Source organism: Schistocerca serialis, chromosome 5, assembly GCF_023864345.2.
Source record: "Schistocerca serialis cubense isolate TAMUIC-IGC-003099 chromosome 5, iqSchSeri2.2, whole genome shotgun sequence".
Classification (NCBI taxonomy): Eukaryota; Metazoa; Arthropoda; class Insecta; order Orthoptera; family Acrididae; genus Schistocerca; species Schistocerca serialis.
The window spans coordinates 523735099-523752773 of NC_064642.1; the positions used below are offsets into that span (position 1 = coordinate 523735099).

General features: G+C 44.6%; 1 protein-coding gene across 1 annotated transcript in view; it reads right to left on the minus strand.

Annotated features, from left to right (window-relative positions):
- Positions 1-1311: 1311 nt before the first annotated feature.
- Positions 1312-17675, minus strand: part of LOC126482058 (carboxyl-terminal PDZ ligand of neuronal nitric oxide synthase protein) — a 948220-nt gene continuing 931856 nt past the window's right edge. Inside the window, exon 11 of the mRNA XM_050106034.1 lies at positions 1312-6709. Within this exon, the coding sequence (XP_049961991.1) occupies positions 5918-6709 (792 nt within the window). The 3' untranslated portion in view covers positions 1312-5917. The remainder of the gene's footprint in view (positions 6710-17675) is intronic.

Sequence of the window (17675 nt, forward strand, 5' to 3'; positions counted from 1 at the left end):
ATGGCTCCGTCAAAAAGTCAATTTATTCTACAGTGAAGGCGCCAGCAAATTGGTTTCTCGTTGGAAGAAATGTGCCCGTCGCTATGGTGACTGTTCGGAAATAAATACGTAGACATGGAATAAAGATGTAGAATGCTAATAAAGTTTGCATTATTGAAAAATCTTTAAGGGTTTTCGCATAAAAAACTGGAGGTGTCACTTCTCAGTACGCCGTCGTACGTAGGACTCTAGAACGAGCACTGGAACCGGGTATCTTACAGAAGTAGTCGCGCAGTATTAGTGGCTATCGAATATGATGACTAACTTAAGATGGGAGTAAGGAAGGTTAAGGGCTATGGAATAGTCGACGACGATGTCATTAAAGAGAGAGCACACGCTCGGACTGGGCGAGGATATGGATGGAAATCGGTGACGTCCGTTTTGAAAGGATCTGGGCACTTACCTCAATCGATTCAGGGAAGCCACAGAAAAACCAAACTTGGAACGCCCGTGGTAGATTCAAACCCACATCCACCTGAATGCGAGTCCAGAGTACAGGTACTGCCCCTCCTCTCTCGGAGGCTCAATATTCAGCACGTGCTCTGCCTCTGGCTAGTCATATTACCATTATTTATTTATTAAAGCGAAATGAAAATGAAATTTGTGTCTTACATATATTATCTGTATCAATGAAACTCTCTCCGCTGCTTTAGAGAAAAACCTGTGGAACAGAACTCACATTCTATTCGAACATCGTTCAGTGTATAAAAAAAATCACTAATTTCTGTAGTCGTTTTTCTACTTTTAATACTTTGTGATGGTACGTATTTTGAAAAATCAAAGAAATGAAATTCGTGAGGACGTTAGCGTAAAAGACTAGTGTCTTTCAATGTTCGGGTTTTATCTTCTCGTCACTGAAACGACCAGAGATAGAGCATCAAAGGTATACTTAGTTTTCGCTATACTTAGATTGCGGTGGGAAGTTGTTGCCATTTGTTCTTACAGTCTGTCCTATTCCCAGCTGTAAGGGTGAGAGTTTCTAACCGTATTAGGCCCTGGTCTAAGACTTTTTCGTGAAAGTTCTCGGTTTGAGAAAGATACACTCTATTATGCCCATTGTTTTCGGTATCGACACTATGGTGTTGTGGCCCATCCTTTATTTCGATTTTTGTCGAATTACCAAATGGCCCAAAGAGAAAATCTACAGCTTCCGCAAAAACACTTAATCATTTCCGTATGTTCTATAAACAAGAGTCGATTACAATGAGCTGATTACACTTTGACGTATAATTTAGTTTATAGGTGCCAGGGGAAATAAGACACAATAACACATACAAATACAAAAATATTATTTTTATTGTTAGCGATTATAGGTGGTTTGGAGATGGGTTTCATCGTGTTGATACAAACAAATTCCAGATATAGACAGGCGAAAAGAAATTACGTCGTTTTTCCAACGAGTGATTTCTCCATATGGTCCACAGATTTTGCCAAGAGAGCTAAAGGAATTACAGATTTACCTTGTAGTCCATATACATGAAACAAAGTACGTGACGTAGGCAAAATTCAACAAATACAAAAGTGTTCAGGCCTAAGGAACGTACAACATCAACTTCAGTCGGAACAAGTCTCATTTGATGATGCTGATACATCAGCACATATTTCTTGAGAACATTATGCCTTCATATTGTCGTTATTATTTTAACGTCAAAATTTGAAACTGTCACAACAATAATATAAATTGTAGCTCGGTTATGTCTCCACTTTGGCAGTAACTTAACATTCAGTATATGTAGTATCTCACACCTCATAGTGTCTTAAATTCTGTCAGATGAAAATGTGAGAATGGAAACAAAAGTGAAAAAATACAAAAAATAGTTTGCATTGATTAATTTGGCATGAAATTCCTAGGTCACAGTACAGTAGCTAGAATCCTTTGCTTATGTTTCGTCTTGATTTTCTTTTCGAGTGTTTAGGTATTGGACTGCAACGGTGGCTTCGGCAACTTCTTGTCTTGCTTTTCTTTTCGAGTCTTTAGGTATTGCACCGGAACGGTGGCTTCGGCAACGTCTTGTTACTGTTGCCTGCAACGTCTTGAAATGTACTGGTAATTGATGCTGAATATTGAAGAGCAACATCAGCATGAAAAACAAGTAATAATGTCTTTGAACATTTAGGTATGCGGGCTTCAGCGTCGACCAGTGTTTAAGTAGGCTGTTGAATCTAAAACGTGCTTATCATGTCTTAATTTGTGGACTCCATGACTGTGTAATCAACTTAATATAGAACATGTATTTATAACAGTAACAATCAGTTACATAAAGCAATTGTTATGTTAAGACATTGCACTCTACTCGTCCCTGATACACAGGTAGAAACGACGTTTTGATGGTTGATTCTTAAGTAAACATGAACATAAAACTGTTTGGTATCACGATATTCTCCTTCGATTAAAATTCAACCTGCTTCAAAGCAACGAAAACAGGAACACATTGCGCCGTACTGTGTTGGTAGTACCTATATGTTATCAATTACAGAACTGTATGGTCTCTTATAAGGGAAGCGATTGCACCCAGCAGTTTCATCATTTTCCCACCAGAATACTATTTCCTAGTTTTTACAACTGATTACTCGAGTACTGTTTGCTTATCGATAGTGACATTTCGTGTATGGCTGACCTTACTTGGCCTGAGGTAATACTCATTACAAAGCAGGATTGCTCTCTGATGGAATAAAACGCAGTATTTAGCAGTTCCTCCGCATTAGGAATGATGTAATCACGGTCTGTTACAGTCTGATTAATAACGTCTCCTGACTTGTCTATGTTCATGCGTATGTCACTTGACAAATACTAGTGATGGAATGTTAAGCAGCTTCAATATGAGCAACTGAAGTGAGCATCAAAAAGCTGTCCGGACTAAAAAATATCAAGTTCTATCTAAACTAGCGCGGACGGGAAAAAAGACATTCCGAATTCGTGGGATCTCATCACGTTGAGAAAGGAGTGTTTCGCTGAACGTCACTCTGCCTTACGGCCCATTTCAAATACGAAAGCGATTGACAGTTCGCTATCGAAGCTGTGAGAGTCGATTCAGAGCGTCGCGTAGTTGTGAGTTATGTTTAGATTATGTACCACGTTGCTCTCTAAATGGGAATTTCAGTCGACCTGTATGATGGTGTTGTTGTTAGTGCCAGAAATTACTGTGGTCTGTCCAGTACATTGTTATGTACGACAGTAACAAAGACGTGCATTATTTACTTCAGAAATTTTGGTACTGAAGATACACATTCTGAAGCTTCTTGATTGTAGCTGAATGACGGACTACGTCACGAAACCGAATTATTTCGTTTTGCGGGCAGTGTTCCTACAGTGCCTTATATCCAGCCGTATCTCACGGTCACTTTCGTTAACTAAAGCGTGCCAGGACCTCTGATCCACATCCCAAAACAAGATATGCTGAAGAACTTATCTGGAATTGGCAAAGCAGAACAGATGTACTGGCAGGTTGAAGGCGTCAGCCAGGTCGTGAGATACATCTAGATATCTCATAAAAGCAGTGCTTGCGAAAGGCCGGGGCCTAAGTTCGACACTTCGCCCAACATGGAGTTACAACATCTCTGAAAGTATTATATCAGCACGCATTCCGTTGCAGTCATATTACAGTTCCCGTTTTCGTTGAAGTGCTAGACCAGCAAAGTAATCTTGAAAGTCTCTGTACTTTGGGAAGTGCTCTAGCCAGCGACTGGCATAGCGAGCGGCGCCGCATACTCGCAGCGAGCAGTTAACACACCGCAGTGGAATGGAGGTACGCCGTCCTACGCCAAGTCGCGACACGTCACGTGATCTAAAGGTCTCCAGAGCGGGATAAAGCTACCTGCACAGTGTCGTGTTCAGCTTACATACTTACGCCATTCAAGGTGGCAACCCTCTCGTTGACGACCTGCGCTGTGATTTGTTATAGCAATACCACGGACTTGGGCTTTATTCACGGGTCTGCAATATTTCACATTGTTCATGCTTGCCGAAATCGCAGCCATCCAGGTGTTTGCGTTGCCATTCGAACTCTCAGACTATACCAAAAGGAACGGAAGCACCGTTCCAACAGAAAGCAATAGAAGGCTGAATCAGCAAGTCGTAATTGTATAAGTCAGTCCTTAAGGCTAAGAGAAATGTAACGGAAACTTTTCGCTGTCTGGCGCAGTTTAAATACGAAGGGTGACTGAGAAGTTATCGGCCCACCCATGAAATACTTGTCGTAGACGAATGTCAGTTTAGCAGCTAATAGTGTATTCCCTTGCTAGGTTACATACAAAATATTTCATGAATATATTTTCTTTGTTGTTTCAGATATTCGTGTTTGAAGTGTGCAGGGTGCATACACTTTGAAAAATGGGTAAAGAGAACATGCGTGTGGTTATCCAGTGTTGCTGAAAAAGGGAATGATGCACAGGTGATGAAACTATTAGAGGAGGATTATCGATTAGAAAAAAAACTATAAGGATCTCAGAATCTCTCATTTATTTTTTTTCCTAATTGATCATCAACCATAACACCTCCCGATCATGTTGGTTAAAGTTATTAGAGGAGGATTTCCTTTCCTGTTCCACAATGGAAAAGTGAGTGGCGGAATTCAAGAAGGGCGACACCTCTGTCCCAGGTGCACCTCACAGTGGAAGATCAGTATTGGCTACAGCGGAGGAAAACGTCACTGCAGTCCACGATATGATATTGGCAAACCGTGTGTGAAAGAATGTTATATCACCGAAAGAGTGGGCATTTCTCAGGGCCGTGTTGAACATGTCAAAAGAGTTGCACTTGACATACACGAGGTCACACGTCGATTGGTCCCAAGAATGTTGACAGCAGAAAAGAAACACCAGACAAACGCCATGTCCGCCGAAAATTCGACTCTTTTTGAGGCAGACAGAGTGACATTTCTCCAAAGTCCTTCCACAATAAATGGAACATGGGTTCACCATTTTCAGTTCGAATCGAAGGGTCAATCGAAACAGTGGGACAGCCCACCTCACTCATCCCCAAGAAGTTTAAGTCAGTCACATCAGCTGGCAAGATGATGGTCAGTGTTTTTTGGGGGATCTGACGGGTGTTAGCCTGGCTGAACACCTCAAGAAAGGTGAAACAGTGAATCGAGCATATTATGGTGCTCAGTTAGTGTGTTTGAGGTTGACCATCGAAGTGAAACGCGTTGGGATGTGACAAAAACGAGTACTCTTTCACCAGGACAATGCACCCACACAGACATCCGTCATTGCGATATCTATCATCGACTACTGTGGCTTCGAACAGGTTCAGCAACCACCTTATCCATACGATTTGGCCTCCTCTGACTTTCATCTGTTCCCTGAGCTGAAGAAACATACAAGGAGGGTCTAATGGGCCTGCAGCATCTATGGCAAAAGTGTGTAACACCAGAACGGGGCTACGCTGAAAAATAGCCATAATCATTTGGACAGCTGACAAACTTTATTGGGTGGGCTGAGAACTTGTCCGTCACCACTCGTGAATCTTAAAGTTTCAGAATCTCGTTTGATACATCATAGAGTGAAAGTCATGGATAAATGGGTTATCTGGTGATACTAGTCGCAGAAAAGCGATCTGTCAATTCCTTTCCTATTTGGAATGATGTTTATAGCCTCTACAGCAATACAGGGACAGCTAAATTACAGTAGACCTGAGGAAGCTGTCAGTGACCACGGACCGTATCTGCGGTTACCGTTAACGGAACTGGATGCACCCCGATGTATTTTCTCCCCAAAGCTGCGGGAAATCCAGTGTGCCAGTAGAGAGCGCGACAACGCACTTCTTCGGCACGTAGTGAAGCGAGTGTCGGCGCTGTCGCGTAGTCTACGCTAAGCGACGTTCGCGACGCGCCGGAGGATAGGCCTTCATAGCCGGTAGCTGGCACTGCTGCGGGGGTCACTTGGTGGTGTGTCGCGCCCACGCAGTCCGCTGCACTTGCGACATGAGCTCGCTGCGGTGCGGAACTTTCTCGCTGGTGGACCGGGTAATGGACGGAGGGCCGTTGGCCAGCGGTCGACGCAGCGGCGGAGGGGTGCTCTGGTCGTCAGTGACTCGCAGAGCTGCCAGCGCTGCGGAGAGCTGACGCGGGCCCGACGTCGGCGAGGGACCGCCGCCGCCGCCGCCTCCACTCGCGGCCGGGTTGGTCGCGTCGTCAGCGGTGACGGGCACGATCACTCGCAGCCGCCCGTCGGCGTCCGTCGTCGTCAGCGTGCCCACTTGGGACAGCGGCTTGATGAACTGCGACTGCTGCTGCTGCGACGGCGTCGGCGGCGAAGAGTCGTCGTCGCCGGCGCAGGGCGACGAGCGGGTCAGTGACTCCTGCTGCGAAGGGAGGTGCGGCTGGCGGTGGCCGAGTACCGGGGAGCCGGAGTAGGAGGGCGGTTGCGACAGGCGCTGCTGCTGCAGCTGCAGCTGGTGGTGCGCGAACAGCGGCGACGGCGGCGCTCCGCCCGGGTACAGCAGCTGCTGGTACCGGCTGAGCGCCTGCAGCCGCTGCAGCAGCTGCTGCTCGGCTGGCGTGTAGCCGTACGGCGAGCCGAAGGCGGTGGCCGGCGCCTGAAGCAGCGAGCCGCGCGCCCCGGGCGCTCCCAGGTAGGCCGCAGCCGCCGCCGCGGCCGCCGCCTCCGCCTCCTGGTAGTCGCCCGCCATCGGCGCCGACAGGTAGTCGCACAGCAGCGGCAGCGGCAGCTGGATAGCCCAAGGAGCACGGACAGAGACACACACATCGTCTGGATTAGCCACAGGCGGCTCGTCTGGGCATATGCCACTCAGTACTGACTACCAGCGTAACAAAACAGTCAGGACCGTGCAGAGATAATTTGAGTCATGTCACAGTGGGGAGATCCTCTTGCAGTAGTATTTGTGAGCAGTACAAATCAGGTGGACAGTACAGTGGTACATTGTGCCCTGGACTGCAGTCGTGTCTACGATGTGGACCAGATACATATGTGGGGCGTTCAATAAATAAAGCAACGTTATCAAATTCAACTGAAAATGTGAGGCATTTGTTTGTGGGACATAGTGGAATATTCTCCTTTCAGCCCCCACAGTTTCATGAGATTCTGATCGGTAGCGGCCCTATATGTAGCCATGAAAATGACATATGTAGCGGAGTTGCGTTCTGAGCAGACTGCCATCATTTGAGTTTCTTTTGGCAGAAAACTAGAGTGTAGCAGTTATTCACGACCTGGCTATGGACAAAAGCACGTTGAGTCGTTGGGCAAGTCGTCTCTCATCATCGCAATAAGGTTGCACAATCCTGTTCGATCTCTGGCGTGCTACTCGACTGCACCCGTTGGAGTTACAGACACTCTCATTCGAGGTGATGGACGCATCACAATCAAACACCTCGTTGCACAACTGAGGAGCAGGATGCAAAACGACTTTGGCTCCAGCGTCGACCTGTAGACTGGTACTGGGCATACAGGCCCTCCAAGTAAACTAGTGTAAGGCTGTCGCATTGATCCGAGATTATGTTGTAAAATAAGGTTTTGCAGGCAAAAGTGTCGGGAATTCTGAAAGCAAGCAAACAGCTTTCAGAAAAAAAATGTTGCATTACTTATTGAACGCCCCTCGTATAATCTACATTAGCCACAGTCGGCTGTTCTGGGTCACTTACAGAGGAAAGGCTTCAGAAATTGCCAAACAATTCTGCTCATATTTGCTGGTCAACTGAGCACCATCTCAAATAATGCACTCCTTAAGTCATTTTGATCCGCAACCCACCCAAATTTTTTGAGAAAACCACCCTTAAAGTTGATGCTGCACAATCGAATAAATATTACACAATTATACTTGTTGTGTGCTCACAGTTTCTTTTTTTATTGACTTCACCTCATTAGAGTCGTTCAATGCTGCTGCAAGCATGGCTGTCTGACGGAGGAGCGATATGGGAGGTTGGTGGAACCGGCACAATGCCTCTAGTTTAGTAGCGCGCGTTATTATAGGAGGAGAAGGCGTTCGCGCCTGACAGTGTGTAAATCTGTTGATAATATTGCTAATAGTACGAAGAATAGTGTAGGTGCGCAAGTGATTTTGCATGGTCTTTCAGTGTTTTGTGGATGTGTATTGAATTATACGCTTACTAACGCAGACGCTACTGGACATGGTAATGGTTGGGGAACTGTGGCTGAACTACGTGGTGGTAAAGTAGATACTGTAGCAGGCCTGGAGACTTATAACAGTCGAGAAATTATTGCTTATCGGACATTTCATTTTACACGAACAAACTTGAGCATCAGGTCTTCTTTCCATACTGCCTCGTAAGCTGCAGCTGATTTGAACACTCTATGAAATTCAGATTCAGCCAATGTTGTAAGCGTTAGAACAGCATCACAGCACCTCCCACTTTTTATGAATGTCACCCTACTCGATTGGGATTATTTTATCACTGACCCCTTAGCTGCGACTGAGGATAGCCTCTCCAGTTAGTTATATCGCACGATGCTCACGATGAATAGGGATATGGGTCAATTGTTAACCACAGCAGTTCCTTTTTGTACTGGTTTCGTAAATGCAAGTACTTTAGTTTTCACGGTATTTCACTGAATAGTTCTGTGAGTTCTTATTTCATCAGGAGGCCCACAGCCTTAAGGGACTCCCAATAAACCCCATCAAATACAGCGGCTTTATTATTCAGGGAGATCAGAGCTAAGTTGGGTGCATTTATGTCAAAGTGAAGTGCACAGTAAGGGTAACTAGGTGTCTTTGCATACAATTTTTTACAGTATGTTTATCTACGTTATTTACGTGTGCGTTTCTTTTTTTAATATCTAGATCTGTACCAAAGTACCATGCCTTGCGGATGGTATGCATGAAATTCAATCCATCCGTGGATAGTGCCACTTATGTCTTCTATTCTGACCGAAAGCCTTCAGTATATCTTCGGGTGTTATTTTACTGTGAAATTAGTGATACCGTTTATCCAGTTGGTTACACTCTTGTGTCCATGCAGGCATTTTCGGACACAATCCACGTGGTTTGAGCTTTCCTGATTATATGTATCTTGCATACAATGACACTGGCCTATAAGTTGAAGCAGGTCTCTAAATTCCATCCGAAGGTCCAACGGCACCGACCGGTCGCCATGTCATCCACAGTCCACAGATATCACTGGGGCATGTGGTCAGCTAACCGCTATCCCTGCCGTATGTCAGTTTACGAGATCGGAGCCGCTACTTCTCAATCAAGTAGCTCCTCAGTTTGCCTCAGAATGGATGAGCGCACCCAGCTTGCCAACAGCGCTCGGCTGACCGGAAGGTCACCCGTCTAAGTGCCAGCTCAGCCCGATAGCGCTTACCTTCGGTGATCTGACGGGAACCGGTGTTACTGCGGCAAGGCCGTTGGCCGAAGCAAGCCTCTAGTGGATGTTAATAGCTTTTTAAGTTTGACTCAAGTTCACAGTCTCGGCGGAGCCATGTTAAAATTCATTCGTGTCTATGGAACTGAACTTCTAGAAAATGAACGTGTGTGTGTGTTCGTTATCATTCCCCACATTTAGAACCTTTAAGGAATCTAAAGAAAAGTGCTCTGAATAAGTAAAACGCTCACTTACGCCTTAAGACCTACCAGCCATCAATAGACGCTTAACATTATCAGATTACAATGTAAAGACCACGTCCAGGAGAAGATGATTTAGACAACATCGTGCGCTAAATTTGCATTTTTTTGTCAGGTTCTCACGATGAATTTGGAGTTTTAATAGTAATATGTAAATCGATGAGACCTTTATTTGATATGTGAGCTACCTTTTTACAACGGATAAGACAGTGAACAAGACTAAAGAACATGCAAATGGCGAATGATATGTCAGTGTTCTTGTGTCCCCTCAGAACAGGGCATAAAATGAACATGTAATTCCCGCACCGTGGGTATAGCCCAGCCGATTTCCGTAAGATGATAAGAAGGAATTTCGATCATGTACAGACAGATGGAATACACTGGGTAATCACACAGTTTAACAATGTGAAATTATCACGAGCTTAAAGCTTCCAAAGGAGGAAATCGCCGATTTAATAATGAATTATTATGTTGGATAAAGATGGCATTTCTATGGTAGCATTATTGAGAGTGACGAGATACAGTTGCGAGGAAATGCCAGACGAAATCTATTTCTGGACATGTAGCTTCCAGTTATGCCATGCCGACACTTGTTGATAGCCGCATCAAGGGGCAATGACCTCTACTCGGTCTTTGGAGCTCCGAGTTTCTCTGGCGCGGTGGTTGGCCGAGGAGTGAGTATGATGTTGACTGGCAGTGGGGCAAACCGGAAGCGTGGCGGACGAGGATGCCGGCACGGGACGAACTTAAACGGGTGTCTTATGACGTCCGCACCGAGCAGATGCAACGAACTAAGGCGACCAAAATGTGGTTAAAAAAAGAGTGGCGGGGGGCAGAGAGAACTGGTAGGGAATAAGTAGTGTGCTCGGTGTTGTTGCAGAAGTATCAGATAACACTGGAAGCTGAAGAAGTGAGTTAAAATTTGTGCTGCGGCCGGGACTCGAATGCGGGTCTTCTTGCTTAATAGGCATATATGCTGACCATTACACCACCGCAGCATTAAGGTCAACATACCTGCACGAACTACTAATGTCAAATTCCCTCCCCCAACACAAAAACTAATTCACATCTCCCCTTATATTGTCACTATTGTCACTTTGGTAGTTCGTGCAGCTATGTTAACCATAATGCTGCGGTGGTGTAGTGGTTAGCATGTCTGCCTAGTAAGCAAGACAACCCGCGTTCGACTCCCACACGCAGTACTAACTTTAATTCTCTTCTTCACCTTCCAACGTTATTGTAGATAAATTAGACACTTAAATGTCTCAGGGAAAATTTAGTTTAAAAAGTATCAAGACTCGATCGCAAACCGTGATATCTGTATTTTGTGCCGATGTAAGCACTTACGAAGCCGATATTTCCATTAAACTATGATTGTACTGTGCCTCTGCTGAGAGTTTACTAGAGAAGCCTCTTGTCACTGTTCACTACTGCTTGTCGCGGTCTGTCTCTTGTGCAATACCAAGTACTACTTGTGGTTCAGACACATGGTGCTGAAGTTAATAGTGGACAATCCTTTTCAATGTGTCAGTGGTATTTTAAGAGGAACACTAAAATCCGTCCTTATAAGGCGCCAGAGTAATAGACTGGTGTTTCTCTAACAGTTTACGTAGCAGTCTGAACTCGTTACGGATGCTTGCATATTATTTGTTAAGCTGATGACATGTTATTTTACCAGTGGCTAACATACGCCTGTTGCAGCTTAATGAAACCAGTGTCTAAGAGATATGTATATGAGGGCACGGTCTCTGCCGATGAATTCCATGTAATGTAGCTTCTGTAAAAGGAAAACACGCCATATACATGTTCTATGTTGGTGAATTACTGGGTAGGATAGGGTCAGAGTTTGAGGCCTGTTGTATCAAAAGGAAAGCATTATTTTGTAAGTAGTATAGACTTATGTATTCCTGTAAATGATCCAGCTAAAGGGACCACATGTGAATTGAAAGGCCAATGGGTTCCATAATTGTGGTTTGGGGATAAATCAAGATGACTTAATTATGTTTTTTTAAGTAATAATTTTGGATTTTGCATTTTTGTTGTTGTTTTTAAAGTCATAGAATCACTTCCCGTCATAACATTGTACAGTAATGCGTTTATACTTTGGGTCCTTATTCTGTAATTTGACGATCAATAAATATTACATTGTATTATACACTTAATCGACTTCACGACCAATTATTTTGGGCCTAACTCCCTGCTTCCACAACAGTGCAGAGGTACGTAACAAGCGTGGTCGATTTAACCTTTTAGCCTTGAAAACTACGACGGAAAGACAAACAATAAAGCATGATGCTGCCTGCAGAAGGCAAATTAGCTCTTCTACTTGTGAATAATTTAATCACGTGACGTTAAAAGAATCAAGGGAATAGAAATTTGGAAAGAATAAGATCTTTGTCATAATTTATACCTGTCTGTGATCGTCAATATCCTTTTCTTTGTTTGTTGACTAACACAATCTCACAGCATTTTCAACAACAGTTACCATTTTAGGCCGTCGTTAGTTATCTTCAGAACAGATGGGGAAGCAACAGATCATTCATTAAAAACACCGACGAATTCAAAGCTCATTGTCAATGACAAGTATATGACAAAACTGAAAAATTCACAAGAATACGATATCTGGATAAGGACACGGGGAAAAATTATCTTCTAATACGACGTTGAGGTAGAGAGAGAAGATATATTTCTGAGATCGATGTTGTATTTATTTTATTTATAGGAATTACACTGATGAGCCAAAACGTTGTGACCACCGCCCACTGCGAGGCTGAATGCCTCCTGGTGGTGTTGCGGGCACGCGACGCTGTAAGGAAACAATGTAAGTGGAAAAGAGACGGCTGGGCAGTTTTATAGCGAAGATACGGGCCGCAACTGACATAAGCGGGTTTCAAAAATGGTTCAAATGGCTCTGAGCACTGTGGGACTTAACTTCTGAGGTCATCAGTCCCCTAGAACTTAGAACTACTTAAACCTAACTAACCTAAGGACATCATACAGGTCCATGCCCGAGGCAGGATTCGAAGCTGCGACCGTAGCGATCGTGCGGTTCCAGACTGAAGCGCCTAGAACCGCACGGCCACACCGACCGGCGAAATTTTGTGATGTGTAAGTAGACACACGTGTGGAAACCTGTCAAGGACTTTTAGAATCCATGCCAAGCAGAATCGCTGCTGTATTGTGTTTGAAAAGTGGATCAACACGCTATTAAAAAGGCGGTCATAATGTTTTGGTCCATCGGTGTATGGTGCTCAAAAGGGTACTGAAGAAACCGTTTTGATAAGATGCATTGACACAAAGACATAATTTATGAGTTACACAATAAACTACAAAGCGATGTCAGATGTGAGAAGTGGTTCACTTTGCATCTTATCACATATAAAGTAGAGGTAAAATTTAACAGAATAACAAGAATGGAGAACAATTAAAACCAGAGTCATCACGCTGAGAACTAAGACGATGGACCATTACATCTAAACAAATCTGTTATGTTTATACGTAACACTGAGAGCGTTATTTTCGATAGGACGCCAATGTTGGCTAAAAAATTCACTACAATTTCGCCATCTGAGTGTTATGCATGTACTCGTATATACTCGTATGACTTCACAGATCTGAAGAATATTTGTGCTGGCTTAGAACTACAGAAGTTGACGTTAGAATTTTCTCACGGTAATAGAAAGTGATTTCAACTCCTGACAGCTTTCGAAAGCTCGAGTACTGCATTCGAAATGACGCGGCTTATAAAGCGAGAAAAATTTACTGAATGGAATAACAGAGTCACCAGAGACAGGTCAAAATATTTTTGCCAGCTAGTGGTAAAATGGCATTCGAGAAAGCAGACAAAAAACAGATTTGTTGTATCAAAGGAGGACACTTCGATGAAATCGATTCACCTCTCTGAGGAAGGTCAGTTGGTTTTGGCCTCGTCATTTAACTCAAGAACTGGCAGATGTAATGAACTATGATTTGCCAGCCATTTGCTTACGACGGTAGAAAGAAAGAAGATAAAGTCGTGTATGAGTAAAGTGTGGTAGATGACCCGACCGGATAGCCGTGCGGTCTAACGTACTGCTTCCCGAAGCGGAAAGGCGTGCCGGTCCGGCGAATTAGTGTCGCAGTCCAGTCCGGCGAATTAGTGTCGCAGTCCGGTATGCCGTCAAGCCTGTGGATGGATTTTAAGGCGGTTTTTCATCTGCCACGGCGAATGCGGGCTGGTTCCCCTTATTTCGCCTCAGTTACACTATGTCGGCGATTGCTGCGCTAACACTGTCTCCACATACGCGTACACCACCATTACTCTACCATGCAAACATTTCGGGTTACACTCGTCTGGTGTGAGACGTTCCCGGGAGGGGGGGGGGGGGGGGGAGGGGGTTCCACCGGGGGCCGAACAGCACAATAACTCTGGGTTCGGTGTGGGGCAGGGATGAGGTGAGTGGGGTGCTGTAGTCTGTTGTGGGGTTGTGAACCACTGAGGGCTACGGCGGGGACGAAACCTCTCCGCCGGTTGTAGGTCCCCGGTTCAATACTTACACACAGATACAAACAAAGTATGGCAGATAACTTGGCGACTGTAAGAATACCCGTTGCTAGTAACTGTCTTTCGGTCACAAGGTAATAGACGCCTACACACTATCAGCAAGAAGAGGTCACGTATTCAGGATTCTTCGCTAGACACGCATCAAACGTACACCATTGCAATCCTCTCTCCAGGATATTCGATGGAACAGCCTCGACAATGGAGTTTCTTTTCAAATTGTTTTCCCACAACTTGATATTCAACCCAGCAAATACCCAGAGGTAAAAAAAAAACTATAAACTACTCAGTGATGGGAATTTGTCATATGATTGATGAAACTGTTTTACTGTTATTTCTGCGTGCTGTTCGGCCTGCACCGTAACCTAAAATATGTTGAGTACTGTATGTAAATGAAAAGAACAAAGTTACAGATTAAAAAAGCGGAATACCTGGAACGACATGACGAGTATATATTAGCGTAAAATGTGCGCGTGTGACGGGAGAGCAGTGTTGCTGACGAAGCGCCAGGCTGTGGCAGACGCCCTCAGCCGCCGTTGCCAAGTGTGCACCTGTCCGGCCGTTTCTTTGGCGTAATGTGGACGCCCTACGAACTGCCGTCAGCCGGGGTAAAGTGCAGAGGAGTACGGCCAACAGGATAATTTTTCAGCCGCGTGCGTCTACACTGTAAAGGTAATGTTACAGTATTCGTATCGAATGTTGTTTCTTGCAGTGTCTTGCGTGCTGCTGGACATAAAGTGCGCAACCCAATTACAGGATCACTTTTTCGAAACCTCGTAATTACTTCCCATTGCGAAGTATAAAGCTGAAATTTGGTTCAAAGGTGCCTACAACCTTCCTCAGTAACTATGCAATAGCATGGCACATAGTGACGTCACCTTAGGGTTCTACGACACTCCAAACAGCAAAGTATAGACACATGCGGAAAAACAGGCCAGAGCTCAGAAGTTCATGTGAGGTGTAATGTGTGTTGATGACGTCACACTGGCACTAAATTTCACAAAAATTATGACGCCTCCTCGATGGGTGTCAGAACCGCGTCGCCCAGCGCTGAAATCTCGCTATTTTATTATGTGTGGCCAATGAAAACGTTTCAGTCACATAGCCGCTCAGAACTAGAACGAGAAGGCCTCAAGGGGTGGTATCAAGGACGTAACGGAACCAACTCAGCGTCGATTCCTACACATTTTGCGATCCTACACGACAATTCATAGTGCGCTGTACAACAGGACGACATTCTTAACAATCTTTGAGCCTGCTGGCACCTCACGGACGCTTCAATCCTCCACTAAGGGTATCGTGGGAAAGCAACCACATTGATCATGATCGCACCCCTTTTGAGTGCAGCGTGGATGCCATTTTTGCTCTGGTGTACAGTGTGGAACAAGGAGGGGCCTTTCAAAACCGTTCGACTAAATTATAATGCGATTCGAAGCAACAAAGGGTTCTTATGCTTTTTCAGCTCTCCTATTTGGCGCCTTCTTAAAAATCTTTGACGCTGCTGAAACCCCATGGACGCTTCAACGTTCCACTAAGGATATCGTCGGCTAGCAACCCCACTGAACATGATCGTACGCCTTTGGAGTGCAGCGCGGACGCAATTTTTGCTCTGGAGTACAGTGCGGAACAAGAAGGGACCGTTGAAAACCATTCGACGAAATTTTAACGCGATTTGAAGCAGCAAAGGGTTCTTATGCTTTTTCAGCCCTCCCTCTCTGGCGCCTTCCTGTGATGTGATCAAGGGAGCGTGTGGTTCAAATAACTCTGAGCACCTATGGGACTTTACTTTTGAGGTCGTCAGTCCCCTAGAACTTAGAACTACTTAAACCTAACTAACCCAAGGACATCACACACATCCACGCCCGAGGCAGGATTCGAACCTGCGACCGTAGTGGTCGCCTGGTTCCAGACTGTAGCGCCTAGAACCGCTCGGCCACACAGGCCGGCTGATGATGTGGTACTGACACATGTTTGGAATATGGTGCCAATGTGACATCGGTAACCTACGTTACATCTCACTCGAACTGCACAGCTCTGGCCTTTTTTTTTCGCATGTGTCGTCATCTTGCTGTTAGAAGCGTCGCCGAGCCCAACTGTGTAGTTGCAGGGTGCCATGCTATCACATCATTACAGAGGAAAGTTCCAGGCACCTTGGAGCCAAACTTCAAACTTATACGTCGCAGTTTTAAATAATTGAGTTAATCCAGTAATATCCAGTTTAATCTAGCTCCAGATTAATAATGTTTAGAAGGTACTAGCTGGATTCACTTTTTCAGACTTTGCTTCCCGTATTTGCCTTAAGCGATATAGGGAAATCACGGAAAACGTGACTCGGGATGGCTGGACGCGGATTGATAAGGTCGTCCTCCAGAATGTGAGTCCAGTGTGCTAACCACTCCCCACCTCATTCGGTAAAAGTCACGATTTATCGTCTTTAATATACGGAGTGGTTCACAATTCCTATTAGAGTTTGTTGAGGATATATAGGGGACTTAGTAGATAAAGTTTTGATGCTGATCCCACTTCCGGTAATGTACCATTTGGATATAAAATGAGTTTGAAGATCAGATCTCCCGCTTCACAGCACTCATACAAACCGAGAAGAGAGCGCTGGTCAACCACGTTTGTAATTATGACATCAAATACCATTTTTGTCCGACAACAACAACGGCTGCTAGAAAATGGTGCATTCGTAACTAGGCTGGTTGACTGCGGTACTCCATAGGCGCGCTGCACACTCGACTTTGAAGAGGACACCCTTCGTATAGTAGAACAGGTTACGACAACGAGTACTTAAAACATCATCCGTGCCATGGGCTCTTGTAAAACATACAGGTTAGTCCTACCATGAAGCATTGAAAGTGATCTGATCTTCAAACTTGTTTTGAATGCAAACGATACACTGACATGGGTTACATACCAAAACTTTATATACTAAGTCTCCTTTCGTACCATTAGCAATCTGTAATAGGGTGATTCGGCTGTCTCTACCTATGAATTTTATGCAACTTGCAGTGATTTCAAGTGCCACATGCAGTATTTTCATATTGTCTCGTTCGCTACGTGTAAACTGTGGGTCCCACAGAAAAAAAATTAACAGGACCTTCTTGTAGGATATTTAATGTAGTTAAATTCTGTACTAGGGTACGTTTTCGCTAGAGGCCGTTGTATTCGAATTATTCAAGAAAACTGTACAAAAGTGACCTTCAGCGCGGTTTTCCTGGACAACTTGGAAACTTTGGCCTCTAGAGGCAACGTATCCCAGTGTGAAGTTTAACTACATTAAATTTCCTACTAAAAGGTCCTGTACATTTTAACTCCACGACCATTAGTTTCCATGTAGCAAGCAAGAGAATATGAAAAATCTCGTGAGCGGTTTTTGAAGGCGTTGTGGGGTGCATAAAACCCATAGTTAGGGGCGGTTGAATCACCCGATATAAAAACAGGGTCACTTCCGGAAGAAGACAGCGACAAATGGGCTGCACCTAGAAGAGCAGCTAAAAAGACACGCTACTGCTTGGACGGAAGGGATTAAGCGAATTCACTCACAAAAAA